The sequence below is a fragment of the Corylus avellana genome, chromosome 4, assembly GCF_965113065.1.
Source record: "Corylus avellana chromosome 4, dhCorAvel1.hap1.2, whole genome shotgun sequence".
Taxonomy (NCBI): Eukaryota; Viridiplantae; Streptophyta; class Magnoliopsida; order Fagales; family Betulaceae; genus Corylus; species Corylus avellana.
The window spans coordinates 19,743,417-19,763,582 of NC_142493.1; the positions used below are offsets into that span (position 1 = coordinate 19,743,417).

The 20,166-nt window shown below is 35.0% G+C and overlaps 1 protein-coding gene, 3 long non-coding RNA genes and 1 pseudogene across 4 annotated transcripts; 2 read left to right on the forward strand and 3 right to left on the reverse strand.

The window, feature by feature from the left end:
• The first annotated feature begins 1,631 nt into the window (after nt 1-1,631).
• Nucleotides 1,632-6,146, forward strand: LOC132178541 (uncharacterized). The gene is made up of 5 exons (XR_009439833.2): nt 1,632-1,813; nt 3,042-3,441; nt 3,902-3,925; nt 4,035-4,089; nt 4,785-6,146. It is a non-coding gene; the product is annotated as an uncharacterized LOC132178541 (long non-coding RNA).
• An 84-nt stretch (nt 6,147-6,230) lies between these two features.
• Nucleotides 6,231-6,990, reverse strand: LOC132178540 (MLP-like protein 31). Its single transcript, XM_059590978.2, has 2 exons — nt 6,628-6,990; nt 6,231-6,557 (listed from the first exon to the last, which is right to left on the reverse strand). The coding sequence occupies exons 1-2, from the start codon at nt 6,812-6,814 to the stop codon at nt 6,295-6,297; spliced, it is 450 nt and encodes a 149-aa protein (XP_059446961.1). The 5' UTR covers nt 6,815-6,990; the 3' UTR covers nt 6,231-6,294.
• On the forward strand, nt 6,416-6,651 carry LOC148586416 (uncharacterized). The gene is made up of 2 exons (XR_015911918.1): nt 6,416-6,495; nt 6,598-6,651. It is a non-coding gene; the product is annotated as an uncharacterized LOC148586416 (long non-coding RNA).
• A 3,283-nt stretch (nt 6,991-10,273) lies between the features above and the next one.
• On the reverse strand, nt 10,274-11,104 carry LOC148586417 (kirola-like; annotated as a pseudogene).
• A 2,174-nt stretch (nt 11,105-13,278) lies between these two features.
• LOC148586418 (uncharacterized) lies at nt 13,279-15,741 on the reverse strand. Its single transcript, XR_015911980.1, has 3 exons — nt 15,449-15,741; nt 14,584-14,634; nt 13,279-13,552 (listed from the first exon to the last, which is right to left on the reverse strand). It is a non-coding gene; the product is annotated as an uncharacterized LOC148586418 (long non-coding RNA).
• Nucleotides 15,742-20,166: the final 4,425 nt, after the last annotated feature.

The window sequence follows — 20,166 nt, forward strand, 5'->3', positions numbered from 1 at the left end:
CGCAAGCCGGCAGCACCAGTTGGAACTCCTGTTGGGGTGGCTAGGCAGCCACCCCACAGGCCATGGGGTGGCTGGCGAGCCACCCCTAAACCACTGATTTGTTTTTTTTTTCTTCAAAATGATGTCGTTTTGAAGCATTTTTTAAATTTATTTTTAATTTTTTAATTTTTTATTTTAAAATGATATTTTAGTAACTTAACTTAGTCAAAATTACGTCGTTTTTCATTTTTTTATCTAATTTGACGTTGTTGATTAATAGGGTGGCCAAATTACAACTTTTTGATAATTTACGAGATTACTTTATCATTTTTTAAACATTAAGGAGTTAAAATGAAAATAACTGATAGTTTAGAAGGCTAAATTATATTTTTTTCCATAAAAGAAAAATAAATCGAAGAAGAACACTCAGAAAAACCCAAAAAGAAAAATCAAGAACATTGATGTTCTTGGATTGACCCAAAATGTACAAAAAAACCCAGAAAGACCACTAATCAAAAACCCAAATCTTGGATTAAAGTAAAAGGCATGAGATGAGAGAGTATTTGAAGGCGCTTTGCCTGCATCATTCATGTGATAAAGACCCACTAATCAAAAATTTTGGGTCAATCCAAGAACAGCAATCAAAAATCAAAAAATTTTCACTCTGCACTACATAAAAAAAAAACATGTACAGAAAAACCCAGAAAGACCCACTAATCAGAATCCAAATCCAACCAAGAACAGCAATCAAAAATCAGAAATTTTTTTGCAATTTCTCTCACAGCTCAGTCTCTCTCTCTACCCTCTGTTTCTGTAAAAATATCACCTTCTCTCCCTCTCGTGCTCTCCGTCTTTGGGTCTCTCTCGGGCCTTCTCTGCTTAAATTTTTCCCTTTTCCGAGTGTTCTTTGATATTTTTCTTTTATTTTCTTAATAGTTTTATTTTTTTTAATATTTTTATTTTTAATTATTGAATTTAATTAATTTTATATTATTACTTTATAAAAAGTATTTATTTTTGGGACTACTCCGTGGTGAGGTAGTTTTGAACTATCGCACCTAAGCTGATCCCCTAGGGGACCTAGTAACCAAGATGGGTCCCCTATAGCCTCATGAGTTATGAGCATTTTTAATAACTTCTTTGTTATTTTTTCTATATTTAAAGATTTAAACTACTTTTTATTTTTTTATATCAAAATACACTCCAATAATTTTTTTTAATCGTTTTTTATATTATTAAAATATTTATTTATTTTTTAATTATATTATATATATAAGAGGAGATATGAAAGAGAATTGTGGGACATAAGAGGAGAGTAGAAAAAAAACGAGAGAATCATTTTTATTTTATTTTAATAATCATAAAAAATGTAATAGTGAAACCTAAAATATTAAGTTCTACTGTAGTAATCTTAATATTTAGGCTTTATTTAAAAAATCTGTTATGGAATATTTTTTGAATATATTTTTTAAACTTTGGAAACAAATTCCCTGCTGAAAATGCTACAAGAGTTGCCAACTTGCCGCTGATTGAGCCCCATTAGCGGCAACAGTAAGTCGCCGCTATTGAGAAAACGACCCGTTTTAGAGAAAAGTTTTCCCGGGATCTGGCTCTACATACTTCGCACGAAAATTCAATTTCCCTCATTTTTTTCTCACTCGAGTCAGTGAACCTTTTTACCTTAACATACGCCCATCTGTCTCTCCCTCATCCTCGACTCGTCTCCGGCTTCCTCTCTCTCTCCTCCCGCGGCCGTCTGTCGTCTCGCTCTCTCGCTTTCTCGTTGCAAGCGGCAAGCCGTCGTGTCTCTCTCTCTCGTCTCCCGTCTTTTCAGGTATAGATTTTTTGAGTTACTTCATTTTCTTCGATTTTTATTTTTTGAACTAACTGAGGGTTTTCTTTGGGGATTCATGGTGTTTTCCTCCGAGGTTTGAGTGGGTAATGGTGATGTATATATGGAAAGATCTGATTTTAGTTGTTAGATGTAGTTTGTCTCTGATTTTTCCTTTTTTTTTTTACCTAGTTTGAGATGCTGGTCGATTTGTTTGAATCAAAATTTTTTGCTCCCTCATGATTGATTCCCAAAAAGAAACTTTTTTTTTGTGTGCATTGTGTGGTTTAACTTCCTTTTGATTGAATTTGTTCCTTTTCATCGTGTGGTGTAAAAAAAAAAACACAAAAATCCTGAGTTGCATAAAACATTTGGGAGACTGAAGCTAAATCATGTTGAAGATGCTAAAAAAAAAAAGTCCCAAATAGTTCAGGTACCAGAGAACAATGCCAGAATAATCAGTAGTAACCCAGTAACTGCCATGTAAACATATCTCTCGCTTTCTAGAAATTGATCCTTTAGGCTTTCAAACATTAATTTTTTGAAAATTTGAATGGTTTCCACTTTCCAGGCTCCCAAACACCTCAAATTGTGGAAACCATAGATACAGAAACGGTTGAAGTTTTGCATGTAAAGAGTCATTTTGGTCATGGTTGGTGAAACAAAATGATATACTTTTTTCACAGCCGGTGCTTTTTTGTCACCCCCACCCACATCAAAAGTCTTCTACCGAACGAAGTTAAGGCAACTGGTTCTCTTTAGTTCTTTTGGTGAAAGTTAGAGACATAAAGGGCAGGCAAGGTGCCATAGCATGATAGATGATGCACCATCATAGAAAAATTTGTTCCTTTTCATTGTGGTCGATTTTTTTTTCTTCTTTTGATTGAATTCGGAGGAAGCTGTTCTTTTTGCTCAAATCCAGTATGTGAGCAACAGTAGTTGTATCTATTTGTATATGAGGAAATTGCTATAGACACCAATGTCATAGAGAAAATTTTTCCCATCATATGTTGCTGCCCTCAACTAACGCTGTTCTCTATACTTGTATATGAGTATTCTGTATTTAGTTATTATTTTTTGCTGCATAATTTTATGTTTATTATTTAAAGCTCAAACTCTTTTTTAATGGTCATATTTTAATTGCTTCAATTTTTGAGTTATATATGTGTCTTGACGTAATTTATTTTTTATTGAACTAAACATAAAATTTAACGAAATAGATTAAATGTAGGAAAGGAGTAACTTGTGATAGTGACATCGAGATGGATAAGAATTGGATGCAAGAACCTACTCGATGTTCAGATCGATATTTAAAAGGTGTTGAAGAATTCCTTAGAATGGCGCGTCAATGTGTGGATGTAATTGGTATTATGAGGTATCCATGTCGTGATTGTGCAAATCGATATTTTCCGCATATTGAATTGGTGGAGAGTCACTTGTATCTGCATGGAATTGATCGCACATACACTCAATGGATACTTGATGGGGAAGAAGATCCGTGTAGTATAAATGTGATTGCCAACTTACACACGGATACAAATGTGAGGATAGAGGAGATTGATGGCATTTGCAAAGAAGTGGCCCCTTTACTTGAGCACCAAAAACACAATTCTTAAAAAATATGATGGCAGGTGATCTTTCTTTCTCTGTTCCAATTGCTGTTTCTTTCCTAAATTCATCTGAACTATAGAGCTTCTTTGGTATATTCTGTAGCATTTTTTCAAGCAGCATTTTTTTTATAGCATTTTTTCAAACAAAAAACAAAAAAACACCCACTAAAACACATTAACAAACATACTAGTTTCTAACGGTGTTCCTTCATTGGACTTGTTCTTGATCCCAAGTCATAGACTTTTGGATTTGTCAGTTATCTTATTACTATTGCAATACCAATTAATGCCTTCAGTTATTGTCTTATAATATCTCTGGCTTTTAATATTTTCAAAGCTTTACCGACTTTCAGAACTTCTATCAATCTGATTGTAATATTTTTTGATGAATAAATTTCCTCTGCAAATTTTAGTATTTTTTTTTCTTGCTAAGGTGTACTGACTTTTCCGTTTTCCTTTGATCTTTGCATTTGGCGTTTAGGGATCTTTTACAAGTCCAAACATGGTATAACAATCTTTGCTTCCTCTTTATATTAATGCATCCATTTCTAACTTTATTTTGATATAATACTTCATGGCTGTCACTGACGGAATACTCTTTTAACTTTTGTCAGATAACACTTATGGGATTCATGTTCCTACTCATTTCTGCTTTGCTTGGCTATGCAAGTGAGGGTTTCTCTGCTATCATGTTTTTAGTTTCATAATTAGGTTCTCCCAAAATGTTTATAATGCCAATTTTCTAAGAACCAAAAACTATTTAAACTTTGCATTTAACATTGTACACTTCTTTTCAATACCTGGTGCAGCATGATAAGTTAAAATTTTTGCTTGAAAATTGTGCTGGAATTTTTAGTTATTTATTTGTCTGTTTCTGGTATGAATGGTTGTAAATTTTTTGAGTCTTCTGAGCTTTATGGAAGGCTTCAATGTCAAGCTCGTCCTTCTTGACTCCTTGCCTTGCACTTTTTTTTTTTTTTTTTGGAGAAAATATATTATGGGAGAATATACTTTATCTATGACACACGAAAAGAGATATCTTAACATGGCCAAGTATTGAGTGCCACCACTTGTGTGCTTTGTGCCTCAAATGCATGTACGTGTTATGTGATAACCAAATATCCATGTTACTTTGTATGTAATCTTTGTTGGAGTGCTTTGTTTTAATGCATTTTTAACCCCCAATTGGCTAACTGTTAATTAGACAGAAAAGTTGGTTTAAATTTGTTGATGGGTTGCAAACAAGATACTCTTCACAAACATGTGGATTGTGTTTCAGATGTTCATGAAGTTTATGAAAAGAAGTGTTATGTTTTAGTGTACCTCTAACTTCTCTGAATTCTTGATATATATTTTTGTTTCAGATTTATTCACCTTGCTTGGATTCAGCTCCTCCAAGATGGGTTCGTTTTGCACATGGATTGCTACTTTTTCTGTATCAGGTCTGTTTAAAATTAATTCAAACTGTGTAATCATATTGTTTCTTCCAAGCTTCTTGTCATATTTTATGTATATCGGGCATATTTCTCCTTGCTGAGTAGGATGAAAACATTAAGACACTCGGCGTACAATATTTTCTTCATCCAATTTCTTTTACTTTTATGTATTACTTTAGTTTCAGTTGTACAACTGCATTGGATATTTTCACATTCTAGTATACATTCAGTGGTATGAAATGCTTAGTAGTTGTGGAAAAAGTGCTGCTGCTTGACAGCTATAGAGCTCTTGTTTAAATTTTATAGCTATGCAAATTAAACTTTTTAATCCAATTTCATTTTTTTCAATTCTGAATCAATGTCCTGATAAGTAGATAACCTTTCTGTCTTGCCCTTCTTTGGTATAATCATTTTGGGAGAAGTTGGTGTCTTATCTAAGTAGTGAATATATTGAATTGACTATTGCATGATTGAGTTTTGTAACATTTTTTCAAGAATTTCAGCTGGTTCTCTTTGATTTGGTTAATTCTTTCGTGTAGACAATGTGTGGACATAATTGTTTCCTTATTAATTTTTAAATCCACTCCTTATTAATTTTTAATTTTTTGAATAGTCAAAAAATTATTCACTGGAAGTATGTATCTTGATTTGCTGTGTATAGTGAGAAATTCTTACAAGGTAGAATGTGTGGATCTGGACTTCTTTTTGTACTTTTGAGATGGTTTTACATTTGTGGTCAATTGCCTAGTTTATTTCTTGTATGCAGTTACCATAACTGCTCTCTAACACTATTATAAGCGTTTTTTTTTTCCCATATCATTAGAGGTGACTCAGTGGTTGCCGCTAATGATGTTTTAAATAGTGGCGACCAACATGTCGCCGCTAATGATATGTCATCAGCGGCGACTTAGTGGTTGTCGCTAATGGTATGTCATTAGCGCTGACTTGGTGGTCGCTGCTAATGACACACCAATAGCGGCGACACTAGGGTTATTTCGAACAATTTTTAGTGGCAAAAAAAAATTATTAGCGGCAAAAAAAAAAAATATTAGCGGTGACCTAGAGTCGCCGCTGCTGAGTGATCATTAGCAGCGACCCTAAATGTCGCAGCTAATGGTCTCTACTGTCAGATTACTACTGACCAAAAAGTAGCAAATAGCGGTGACATTTGCCTCATTAGTGGCGACAATGGGTCGCTGCGAATGAGGCATTTTCTTGTAGTGAATAATAACAGGATACTGCGTATGTCTTGAATTATGTTATAAAAATGAATTTATTTAATGTCGTATATATATACGCCATGCATTTTTTGAGTTCAGAACTTCGAGAGATTAATTGATACATAGTCCTGTTGATTAAGATACATATTATCCATTACATGAAACTTAAAGCTTTATTATACTAGTAGTAATAGTACAGAAGGATATGTCCTTTTGTATTATGCATTGAGAAGGTAGGATTCGACTGCCTTTGACAGATTGACCACCAAGTCGAAGTACTTGTCAGGAGTTGGGACTTCCTCATTTGCCTTCTCATATTCGATAGTCCACTTCACCAAGCTGCCATTACCCTTTGGCGTAACCTGCACAGTGGACTTATATACCTTGTAGTTCTTTGCAATCTCTCCATCTATAGCTTTGTAAGTGATCGACTTATTTTCTTCATCTATTGCTTCGGATGTCTTAACCCCCTCAGAATTTCCTGTCATGGTGATAAAAAGTTTTGTTCGTGAGTGTTCAAGATATGTGGAAGTCAAGCTTGGGAAGCTTACCTGCAACATAAGTCCATTGCTTTACTGAGTCCTTGGAGTCCCAGTCACCCTTGAGTAGTTGTATATCTTTCACCAAGTTTGGGCAGATCTTGGGCATCAGGTGTACTTTGCTCCGGAAGATTTCGTAGAACTTGTTTGCAGAGCATTTGATCTCTGTTTCGGTCTCCATCTTTGTAATTTGTGCCATTGTAAGTTTCTGCTGCTGAGAAAAATCAACTAGCTAGCAAGAAAGTGGGAGAGATGTTGGAAAAACAATAACATACCCTTTGCAATTTATAGAAAGAAGAAAAATCTATTGCAAAACATGATTAGGAAGATTGATGTGATAATTTTTGGTTTTTCCTTAATTAGATATATGTATACAATCCCATGGTCCACAAGGCACTAATAAAATTTCCATATCTTCATAGTGGATGTGGTATCCCAATAAATTCGTTTTCCACTTATGGTTAGCGAATCAGATGCTTGGAATGGTCCACACCATCAGTATGGCATTCTTTATCGCGCTGATTGGAACAAATAATTGGTTCTCTTTCATTGATAAAGAGAAAGATATATAAAATAACATACATCAAAAATAAAAATAAAAAATAAAAAAATTGATCCAGACAGTCGTCAGTCTAGATAGATGGTTACTTTAGTTGATTCTCGATCAACCAATTACTCCATGTACTTCTTTCATCCAGTTAGTTGTCAGTCGAGATAGTTGGGGAAACTTTGTTTCTTTCGCTTTTTCTAAACTCAATTAATGTTAGAGCGGTGCTACAGTGTAGGTGAGGTCATGGATCTTCGTTTAGTCATGTTTTAGTTCGTGCAATAATGTATAGATACAGCAACGGCATGTCTTTTCACCCCTTGTGCTTCATCCGAATAAATCTATGTATGTTAGGAAGTTATTAATTGTTCACATCAATGTTATTCGCAACACAAAAGCTTTTTTCATAGAGACATTAAATATGCGTATTCCTACATTCCATAACTCCTGTAATTCTGATATTAGGGGTTGAAGGTAGACATTTATATTAATTCCAGGTGAACTTTAGCTTAGAATAATTAAGAATAATATAAAAGATGTTTGTTTTAAGCACATTCAAGGATGCAAGTTGTACGGAACAAGCATTACAGGGTAAGTATTGTGGGATGTGCTCATGTTTTCAAAAGGATTAAATCTATCTGACGTTAGACCGAGCTTTACATTGCGTGAGTCCGATGAAAATCCCGGATGTATATTATTGAATGACATCCATGCTTTATTATAGGCCAGATGTCTCAATATGCCGTCCTTTGTGTGGCCATCTGCATGTCATCTCATATGGGGCGAGGTATGCTGTGACATAAATAGCCTCTGCAGTCGTTATATTAGTGGAAACTACTGCAACACCTTCACTGGACGCCTCTTAGATGATATGGGCTGATTATCTTCGTCTAAAATGTCATCCTTTCACTTAGATAAGCCACAAATTGTACGTGAATCTAACTCCGCACTGCTTTTCCAGAATAACATTTAATCATTTTGACAAAACAGAATCTTCTAATATCGGTGCCCCATGTCCTTAAAAAACCTTTTGGCTTCATATGTATTATTTAGCAAAGCTTCATCATCTGTTGGCAGTAACTGATTGATGAATTCCTGCAAAGATGAGAATATTGTGTTACTAAGTCCACCCACACACTTCAAATTGTACAGATGTACAGTAGCACTCAATTTGCTATATTTGGTCTTATCATAAAGTGGCTTGTCATCTTTGTTAATCAAGTCGTAGTACTTTCGTGCACTCTCCTCGTCGACTTTTTCATGCACATTTTCTGCGTCCCCACTGCATCACCATTTGAAGCTCACAGTTGTCTTCCTTGATCTCATGCATGCCAAATACATCATGCAACATGTCATGCATAGTTCTGGATTGTTTTGCGCTTGGACTCACATCTGTGGCTGGACGACTCGGGTTAGAGCCTTCAGTAGGAGCTTCAACTGGCTCTCCATGCCATAGCCAATGCTTGTATGAGGGCAATATTCATGTTCCCCCTATCAAGTGGTTGTACGCTTCACGTGGTTGACAATTTCTTGTTCAATAGACACTTTACATAGGCGGCAAATTAAGTTAGGGTTTTTGGCATTCCTAACTGCAAAGTCCATGAACAACCTAGCGTCGTCCATGTATTCTTTCGAACTCCTAAACTTTGTCATCTAACACTTGTCCATAGCGTGACTACATTACAAACGTAGAAGATTGTTTATGATATCCTGTATCATATATATATAGCTAACATATTCATTGCATTAAAAATGTAGTAATTATTAGACTTCCATCATTTAATTAGTACCTACTAAATGATAATAAATTAATCTAATCCAAACATTACAAATTAACCAACAATCTCACAAAATTAAAATTTCTTAAGTGTTTTTATAAAGACATAAAATACAAGTTAAACACAATTAAAAACTCAATATGCATGGAATTGTCAAGCTATATTCATATAAATGAATTTTCCACCTATTAGGTTCGTCTAAATTTAAACCTAGAAATTTTTATCAAAATTTAACTTTATAAATTTTGTAAAAACTAAAACCTAGAAATTGCAATATCTAAATTTGAACCTATAAATTTTGTATAAATGTATATGTTTTCCTTTTTCTAAAACATTTGTTTAAGTTGTACGCTAATTAGGGGATCTAAAATCTAACATAACATATGATTTCTTGAACAATTTTACCGTCCTAATTTATTAAACACACTTTCGAACAACAAATAATAGTCAAGTTTTATTAAATTATTTTCTTTTAGTTTATACTAGCTAGCTCGAAATTTTGATCCCTAGGCTTAAACATTTATTTTTCTTTTATTTGATTATTATTGCTAATAAAATTGCCACAATTAATTTCTAAAATATATAATCTAAAATCTTAAATCTTAAATATAAAAAACGATGTGGGTTTATTTTTATTCCAATTAGGTAATTTCTAAATTACAAACACAAATTAAGCTCAAGTATATACAAAAAAAAAAAAAAAAAAAAAAAAAAATTAAATGCACAATTCCAAACACAATATTTACAAACACAATTCCAACTACAATTAATCCAAAATCTAAACACAAAAATTAAAAAAATAAATCTAAAATATATTAATAGCCAATTTAAATATAAGTTAAAACACAAAAAACCATGCTAGCATTTCATCCTCATGAACTATAAAATCTAAGAGTAATTAAAAAAAATATATATATATATATATAAACACAAATAAATAAATATATAAACTTAACTATAGCTAGCTGGATTGATGGACTGCCGGAGAAGAGAGGAGAAAGAAGAAGAGAGGAGAGGGAGAAAACTGAGAGGGGAGTGATGGGTTTGCAGGGGACATGCGTGCGCATGTCCCCATGCAACCCCAGGGGTGACGTGTGACATGTTGCCCCCAATGTTCACACGTCACCCACAATGTGTGAGAGTGTGCACACATCGCCTCATAGGACTGAGTGTTCACATGTCAACCCTATGGGGCAACGTGTAACACTGTTTACATGTCAACCCCTAGGGCTGACATGTAAACTCTGTTCACACGTCGCCTCTTACTATTCAAACGACACCCCTCTAAGAGGTGTTGTTTTATCCGAAAAAAGGTCACCTTTTGGTGACGTTTTCAAAAAATCTTACTGTAGACGCATGACAAAATCCCTATTTTTTGTAGTGGTAGCAAAAGAAAGAAAGCCTTTGTCATAGTGTCTGTAAAGTCAGAGTACTTGTCAGGAGTTGGGACTTCCTCATTTGCCTTCTCATATTCGGTAGTCCACTTCACCAAGCTGCCATTACCCTTTGGTGTAACCTGCACAGTGGACCTAAAAACCTTGTAGTTCTTTGCAATCTCTCCATCTATTACTTTGTACGTGATCGACTTATTTTCCTCATCTATTGATTCCGCTGTCTTAACCCCCTCAGAATTTCCTGTCATGGTTGTCAACAACACATTTCCTGTTAGGTTGAGTTTAACTAAATATTAATGAAGCTTAGATTGTCAAATGTTTTCTTCGTGAGTGTTCAAGATGTTAAATCACTTTTCCTAAACTCTTTTCTAACAAGTGATGCCCAAGACATGAATATTTAATTCAAATAGGAGGTGAATGACCGAGACATGGTTCAAATATATCATGTTAAATCAACACTTATTCTAAAAGTTTAAGGTATATAATTGAAATTAATGAATTTGTATCAATTAATTTTATATTTGAACAAAAAAATATGTAGAAGTCAAGCTTGGGAAGGTGTCAATTAGTGTTCCTTACCTGCAACATAAGTCCATTGCTTTATTGAGTCCACCGACTCCCAGTCACCCTTGAGTAGTTGTAAATCTTTCACCAAGTTTGGGCAGATCTTGGGCACCAGAAATATATACTTTGCTCCGGAAGATTTCATAGAACTTCTCTGCAGAGCATTTGATCTCTGATTGGGCCTCCATCTTTGCAATTTGAGCCATTGTAATTTTCTGTTGCTGAGAAATCAACTAGCTAGCAAGAAAGTGGCCGGGGGATAAGTTCGAAGAAGAATAACATGACCTTGGCCATTAATAGAAAGAAGAAAAATCTATTGCAAAACGTGATTAGGAAGATTGATGTAACAATTTTAGGTTTTTCCTTAATTAGATATTTACTGAATCCCATAGTCTAAAGGCACAAATAAAATTCCCGTACGTATCTTCATAGTGGAGGTGGTATTCCAATCAATTCATTTTCCACTTGAGGTTAGCGAATCAGATCCTTGGCAGTATGGCATTCTTTATTGCATTGATCAGAACAAATAATTGGTTCACTTTTATTCATAAAGAGAAAAGATATAGAATGACATTTAAGCATAAAAATAATAATAATAATAAATAAATAAATTTGGATGCTGAATGTTGAAGTTTGATCAGAAAACTTTTCATCCAGATAGTATGATGTGCCAGAAAATTCTTCCAGCTTTTGGGGAAACTTCTTTCGTTGGCTTCTTTCTAAACTACGAGACTGGTGCTACCATGTAGGTTAGCTCTTGGCTCCTCCGATCGACTTTGAGGTTCCCTCCAGGCTTCATGTCCATTTGGCAAATTTAGGGAGGAAAAAACAAGATCAATTGGACGTTTGCACTACAACAAAAGAGGGGTTTAATGATGTTTGAGATAGTGTCGTTTGAAAAAAAGAAAAAGAAAAAAGGAAAACCTTCTCCCTTAAGAAATCTGACGCCAATTCTCCACTGTATATAGAACAACAAGCTGCACGATTACACTACAAGATAGTTACTCATCAGGGCAACTTATTAGGGGCGACTAAAAAGTCGCCCCTAATACTCAACTATTAGGGGCGACTTTCAAAGTCGCCCCTAATAGTTAAGTATTAGCGTCCACATGAAAGTGGACGCTAATAATGGGTCGAAAGGTTGACTATTAGCGTCCACTTTCAAGTGGACGCTAATAAGTCGACCCTAATATACACGCGGGAATTATTCAAGAGGCGGGAAAAATTTAAGCGGCCAAAAAAAAACTTTTAGCGTCGACTATTAGTATACCAATAGCGTCCACTTAAGTGGACGCTAAAAGCTGGGAAAAAAAAAAAAAAAAAAAAATCAAATAAAAGATCAATAGGGTCGACTCTCAAAGTTGACCCTAATAGTTAAGTATTAGGGTCGACTTTGTCGACTCTAAAGAGTATGTGGAAAAATTAAAATAAAAAATAAAAAAATAAAATTGATGAGAAGTATTAGGGTCGACTTTGAAAGTCGCCCCTAATAGTTAAGTATTAGGGTCGACTTTGTCGACTCTAAAGAGTAGGTAGAAAAATAAATTAAAAATAAAAAAAAATTGATGCCAAGTATTAGGGTCGACTTTGAAAGTCGCCCCTAATAGTTAAGTAAAAGTCGACCCTAAAAAGTAGGTAGAAAATTAAATTAAAAAAAAAAAAAAATTGATGCCAAGTATTAGGGTCGACTTTCAGAGTCGCCCCTAATAGTTAAGTATTAGGGTCGACTTTTGTCGACCCTAAAGAGTAGGTAGAAAAAAAAAATTAGAAAAAAAAAAAAAAAATTGATGCCAAGTATTAGGGTCGACTTTCAAAGTTGCCCCTAATAATTAAGTATTAGGGTCGACAAACGTAGAAAAATTAAAATAAAAAATAAAAAAATAAAATTGATGCCAAGTATTAGGGTCGACTTTGAAAGTCGCCCCTAATAATTAAGTATTAGGGTCGACTTTGTCAACCCTAAAGAGTAGGTAGAAAAATTAAAAAAAAAAAAAAAAAAAAAAAATTGATGCCAAGTATTAGGGTCGACTTTCAAAGTCGCCCCTAATAGTTAAGTATTAGGGTCGACTTTTCTCGACCCTAAAGAGTAGGTAGAAAAAAAAATTAAAAAAAAAAAAAATTGATGCCAAGTATTAGGGTCGACTTTCAAAGTTGTGACGACCCGCTTGATAAAACAAGACTAAATTTTTTTTTTTTTTTTTTTTTTAAAACATTACCCACAACAAAGCGGATTGTCACAGTGGCATAGCGATACCGCAGTATGCCATGAACCCATGCATTAACCTGTTTGACAATATCATATGCCACACAGAGCTATATGCAACATCAACAATTCATCAGAGTTTACATCTTTGCAGCGGAATATAAATAACTTAAGACATAACATAATACATCAGAGCTGATTAATACATCTAAGTGATTAAAGCTTACATACAAAAGAATGGCTATACAAAAGTGTCACATGCGACACGAGCCATATACAAAATAACAAAGTCTAAGCATATACATGTAAGCTCTACAAAAGGGGACTATTATCTAGTCCAACAAAATAACGTCTGATGCAACTATGCCTCAAACGTTGTAGTAACCCAAATACATAGCTACTGGGTCATCCTCAGTAATCTCCGCACCTGCATCAACATTAATCACATCGTCTGCACCACCGGAATCACCACCACCCATGATGCAGGCGGATTTGTGAGCCCGCCGTCTCCATCAAATAGAGACGCTCAGTAGTATAGAAATTACTAGGCTTTCCAAATAACCATCATTTGAAAATATACTTACAATTTAATAGCTTAACAATAAAACATATTGAGTCATCATTATCATAAAAACATATGCTATGCATGCTCATGCAACATCATCTTTTCATATCATCCATACATATACATATATAACATCATCTCCTCATAACATCCGCCATGCATATATACATAACATAACATCATCTCCTCATGACATTCGCCATGCATATATACACCACATAACATCATCTCCTCATAACATTCGCCATGCATATATACATAATATAACATCATCTCCTCATAACATTCGCCATGCATGTATACATAATATGACATCATCTCCTCATAACATCTACCACGCATGTATACATAATATAACATCATCTCCTCATAACATCCACCATACATGTATACATAATATAACATCATCTTCTCATAACATCCACCATACATGTATACATAATATAACATCATCTCCTCATAACATCCACCATACATATATACATAATATAACATCATTTCCTCATAACATCCACCATACATGTATACATAATATAACATCATCTCCTCATAGCATCCACCATACATATACATATATAGCATCATCTCCTTCATAACATCCACCATACATATATACATAATATAACATCATCTCCTCATAGCATCCACCATACATATACATATATAATATCATCTCATTTATATCATCCATGCTCATGCTCATGCTCATGCTATAAATGCTCATAGGCTATTTTATGAATCATTTCATAGAATCATACTCATGACATAAACATCATTTTATCTCATAAGCTCATAAAAGCTCATAGAAACCTTTCATCAAATATTTCATGAAACATCATTAAATTGGCAATTGCATTACAAAACACATTTTAAACCTTAGAATATAGTATCTTTTGCCCAGTAAGTAAAATACTTACCTTGTTTAGTTGAGTACCCTCCAGTGAACTCTTGACTCAACCGCGATACACCTAAGCATTTACAACATAAACACATAATTAAGTTCTATTCTTAGCTTAACAACTCATACTCTATATAAAGATACTTGAGCACCACAAGTATCACATTCTATAGGTCATCCCAAATCTATTCAACTAAAGCCCTTAAAATCCTTTACTTACATTTAATACATATATATACGCTAATGCATTAATTATCTAATAACTTAGTTACATTGAACTATGATTCTACATCGTAATATGTTAAATCACTAAATCTTGAGGCATATACATACACTCTAGGTTAAGCATTACACTTAATCCTATAATTATCAATTTCCATGGAACCCATGAAAATCTTAGGATTAATTAACACTTTAAATGTAATTAACCCATTCAAACAACATTCTTAGTGTTCACACACTTAAAACCCCAAATTAATACAATCCATATAAAATTAGGGTTTATGCCCATATTTTACCAATAAGTAAAATTAGAGTTTCAACCTATAAATTAAATAACCCAAAACTTGAATAATGCATAGCAATCTACTACACATACAAGCCCCACATTAATTTTATGAATTAGGTTTTCTTATCAAATTTCTCCAATTTTCGAGCCTAATTAAAAATCCTCCAAATCATTGTGATTTCAAGCTTGGAATCCAATGGGTAGAACAAAACCTTAAAGAGAAGCTAAAGATTTTAACAATATAACAAAATCCCCAAAATTCCTCTCAATAACCCTAATTTTCGGACCCAAATCAAAGCCTCACAAATCTACACAATTTCTAGCTTCTAATCTCATGGGTAACACGAAAATTACAAGGAAAGACTAAAGATTTTACCTCTCAAGCACCCCTAGCCGGAACCCCCTTCAAATTTCGTCACTTTCCTTTTCTTTTCTTTTTCTTCTTTCTCTTTCTTTCTCCCAGCCAGCAGTACCCCTCTCTCTCTCTCTCTCTCTCTCAATCTGCAGCTCTTTCTCTCCCAATCTAGGTCATGTGTGTGGGTTTGTGGAAGGAGAAAGAGTGAGGGAAAATGGGAAAAAAGGGCTGCTGTGTGTGTGTGCGTGAATGAAGGGTGAGGGAGAAAGAAAGAAAGGAGGAAAGAAGGAAAAAATGGGGGGAAAAGTGGCTGCTGCAGGGGGCCCACCAAAAAAAACTAATATTATTATTATTTTTTTGCATTTTTCTTTTAAAACCAAGGAGATAAGGTATCTCCAATGGCACTACAAAAAATTATTTTTTTTTTGACTGGGGGTTTTTGACGTGTCAATGGTATTGACACGTCAAAAACCTCTCTTGACGCGTTGTTTTTGACGTTCATCGACCGTCGAAAGGGTAGGTGTCAAAAAACTGGGTTTTTTGACGTGTCTACAGTGACACGTCAAAAAAATTTTGACGCGTCGAAAATGGCACGTCAAAAAAATATTTTTGACGTGTCGAAATGACACGTCAAAATATTTTTGACGTGCCGAAATGACACGTCAATAATATTTTTGACGTGTCAAAATGACACGTCAGAAAAGTTTTTGACGTGTCATTTTGACACGTCAAAAATATTATTGACGTGTCGAAATGACGCGTCAAAAATATTATTGACGTGTCATTTTGACGCGTCAAAAATATTCTTGACGTGCCATTTCGGCACGTCAAAAATGTTTTGACGTGTCAATCCGACACGTCAAAAAATTGTACGTGGGGGTTTTTGACGTGTCAGACAATTTGACACGTCAAAAATATTTTTTTTTTTTTTTTAAATAATTCCAATAATTACAATTCCTGATAAATCCTGATATTACAATAATTCCTTATATAACCAATAACCAATAATTTCAATATTTGTAATCTACATCCAACATCCAACATCCAATATATATTCAACATCTAATATATATCCAATATATAACCAATATCCAACAACCAATATATATCCAACACAACACAACCAATATATATCAAATATCCAACATCCAATATATATCCAACACAACACAACCAATATATATCCAATATATATCCAACACAACACAACACAACACAACCAATATATATCCTATATCCAATATCCAACACAACCAATATATATCCAATATCCAACACAACCAATATATATCCAATATCCAACATCCAATATATATCCAACACAACACAACCAATATATATCAAATATTCCTATATAATATATATCCAACACAACACAACCAATATATATCCTATATCCAATATCCAACACAACCAATATATATCAAATATTCCTATATAATATATATCCAACACAACACAACCAATATATATCCTATATCCAATATCCAACACAACCAATATATATCCAATATCCAACACAACCAATATATATCCAATATATATCCAACACAACACAACCAATATATATCAAATATTCCTATATAATATATATCCAACACAACACAACCAATATATATCCTATATCCAATATCCAACACAACACAACCAATATATATCCAATATCCAACATCCAATATATATCCAACACAACACAACCAATATATATCAAATATCCAACATCCAATATATATCCAACACAATATATATCGCATATCCAACATCCAATATATATCCAACACAACACAACCAATAATATATATATCCAACACAACTTCATTAAACAAGGTAATATATCCAATATATATATCCAACGGATATATCCAAGACAACACAACACAACTTCATTAATAATATGTATCCAATATCCAACAAACAAAATTTCAACACACACACTACATTTCAACACAACACATAACAAAACATATATATAAATGAAAAAAACGTTCTAACACAAGGCAAAACAAATATACAATAAAACATTTCTGGAGTATCTACTAGAAATTAGTTTCAATTAGTCTCAACAAGCATATACAAAACATTTCTGGAGTATCTAACAATATACAAAACAACAAACAGTGTTGACCAGCCCTATGGTGCTCTACTCAACACAATCATCCTCCAACTCCTAATTTGCATTACCTGCGAATTAATTGTGAACCAATAATAATCAATACAAAAATTAGAAATTATTCTATAGTACGATGCAAATATACGTAAGTTTTAAAATGGACCGCTGTAACTAGGGGTTTGTAACAGTTATTCTAATAGTGAACAATTGTTAGAAAAACAAAATAAAATATAGAATTACCTCTCGGGGGCGCAGACCCAGACGTCGACCCGAACATTGCCTCGAGCTGGCGGAAACGAGCCTCAAAAATGTCATCTTTCTCTGCTATCTGGGCTTTTTGTGCTTCAATCTGCCTCGCCATCTCATCCATTGCACTTTTTTGTGCTGCCCGCTCCTCTTCAAGTTCTCTGATTCTATCTGTCATCTGTGAGAACGAGGAGCTCCAGGAATTTTGAGACCGTGTCTGGGACGGTGTATAGTATGAATGTATGCTGCCCCGCACCGGCAGCACATTCGCACCCAGCTGGCGGACCCTACCAGCATACTCCGGCTTATTTCCATGCGCCTGAGCATACGCGTCATTAGGTGTCCACCGTACCGTCCCTTCCGTCACGGTATCAGTATTTGCCGGGTCAGTGGCCGCCAATTCCTGCATCAGCTCCTGTACTTTAAAAAACAAGTTAGTATCTCGTATATATAAGGAACGTTAATATATATGCTTGAGTACTTACACATCTTTCTCTGACCACGTCATTCGGATAGCCACCTTCCTTGTATGTGTGAGTCTTGATGTAACTTTCCGCTCGAGTTGGAGGAGTGCCCCCCGCGTCTAAGGTCTGCATACAAAAAAAAACATAAGACGTGTTTTTGACTTAAACTACCGATTATATATGTATATAAGTACCTCTTGATGTGTCACTCTAGCATAGCTCATCGACCCAGTGCAGTGAGGCGTGTTGTTTTTTGCTCGCAATTCTTTCATCTTGGCAGCATACTCCTACATGTATATAAGTCTTAAAATGTCAGGCCTAACCCAATTAGAATTAATGAAACTACAATTAATTCCACTAGCCAATTGCTGAAAACACTCCTGACGTACCTGATTGTTCGGGTCGCACCATCTCGCCAACAAGACATTCAAGTCCACTGGGTCGTATCTCCTAACGGCATCTTCACCCATTCTCGCCTTCACTGAGTCTGGAGTATCACCCGCTTGAATTTTTAATGATTTTTTTACAGAGTGTCTCCAACTCTTCAGCTTTGTGCCCATATCTTTGAAGGCGTCCCTTTTAATCGCCTCAATATTGTATTCAGGCGGCATGTAGAACTGAGTCTGCATACATAAATCAAACAAATTACAAATATAATTGCACACTTTAATGTTTAAAATATTGAAATACATATGCTAAAATATGACCTTGAAATACATATGCTAAAAATGTAACCATACCATAAGGGTGTCCCATATATCTTCCTTCGCACGAGGATGTACATGCTCCCATTCATCCCGGAGCTTAACATAAGTCCCTGCCCTTATGACGTTCCCGGCCTCCCTTCTGAATTTCATCCCGCTAAACCCTACGGGCTGCCATGCTTTATTGTACTCGCAGACAATTTTTTGGCCAAGGGGGACCTCCCACTTCTTGTTCGATGGTGGGATGTCCACCACCTGAAATTGGGTGCTCCCGTCTCCCCTGGTACCTAACACATTAATAATTGCAAAATTTATTAATTTCAAATTTAATACTAACTACATAAATTTTATACATATTCAAACTGAGTTTTTTAAACATATATACTTACTTATTGTCCGGAGTTTTCGACCGCCCAACACTTCTGGAGGATCTTCGGCCTCCAAGTCACCTGAGCCATCATCCGCATGCTCCCCATAGTATTGTGTCTCGCTATCATCTGGCTGCGATGGCTCACTGTATGGTATACCCGTGTTCAACTCATGGGGAAAAATCATCTCTACCTCACCATGTCCACATACACCTAACTCGCTCATGGTAGGACATGGAGTGCCAAGATCATAGGGAACCGGCTGAGACCCTTCCCCATGCTCAGGGAGCAAGGGTCTATACCCCTGGTCGTCTATCTGTGGAGACCGTCGTCGTCTACTCTTCCCCCGCGTACTCATGTCAACCTGCAAAACACATAATATACTCAATTAATTATGTATATAATAGATAAAAAAATCACCAATATAACCAATCAATGTAGAAAGAAATAACATTAAATACGTCAAAATAAATGTGAACGATATATATTATTAAAGTTTTAAATTTTTTTAAATCACATACGGATCTAAGTCTTGTCGGATGTAGTCAATGTCATCCTGGGGATCCACTTCATTACTGCTAGTCATGCGGAGCGGCTCACACTCGTGGTAGCTGACACTTTCATCATCAGAACCTTCACCTTGTCCAACGTCGTATACGTTCCTAGGTTTAGTTCTTACAACACAAGCCCAATCAGGGTCCCTTTCATCTTGGACGTAAAAGACTTGGTCAACTTGTGACGTTAGCACATACGGCTCATCAGTAATTTCCTGGCCCCGGTGGACAAGGTTTTTGAAGCTGACAAGCAGTATGCCATACTCGTCAACTTTGTACCCCCTGTCCCTCGT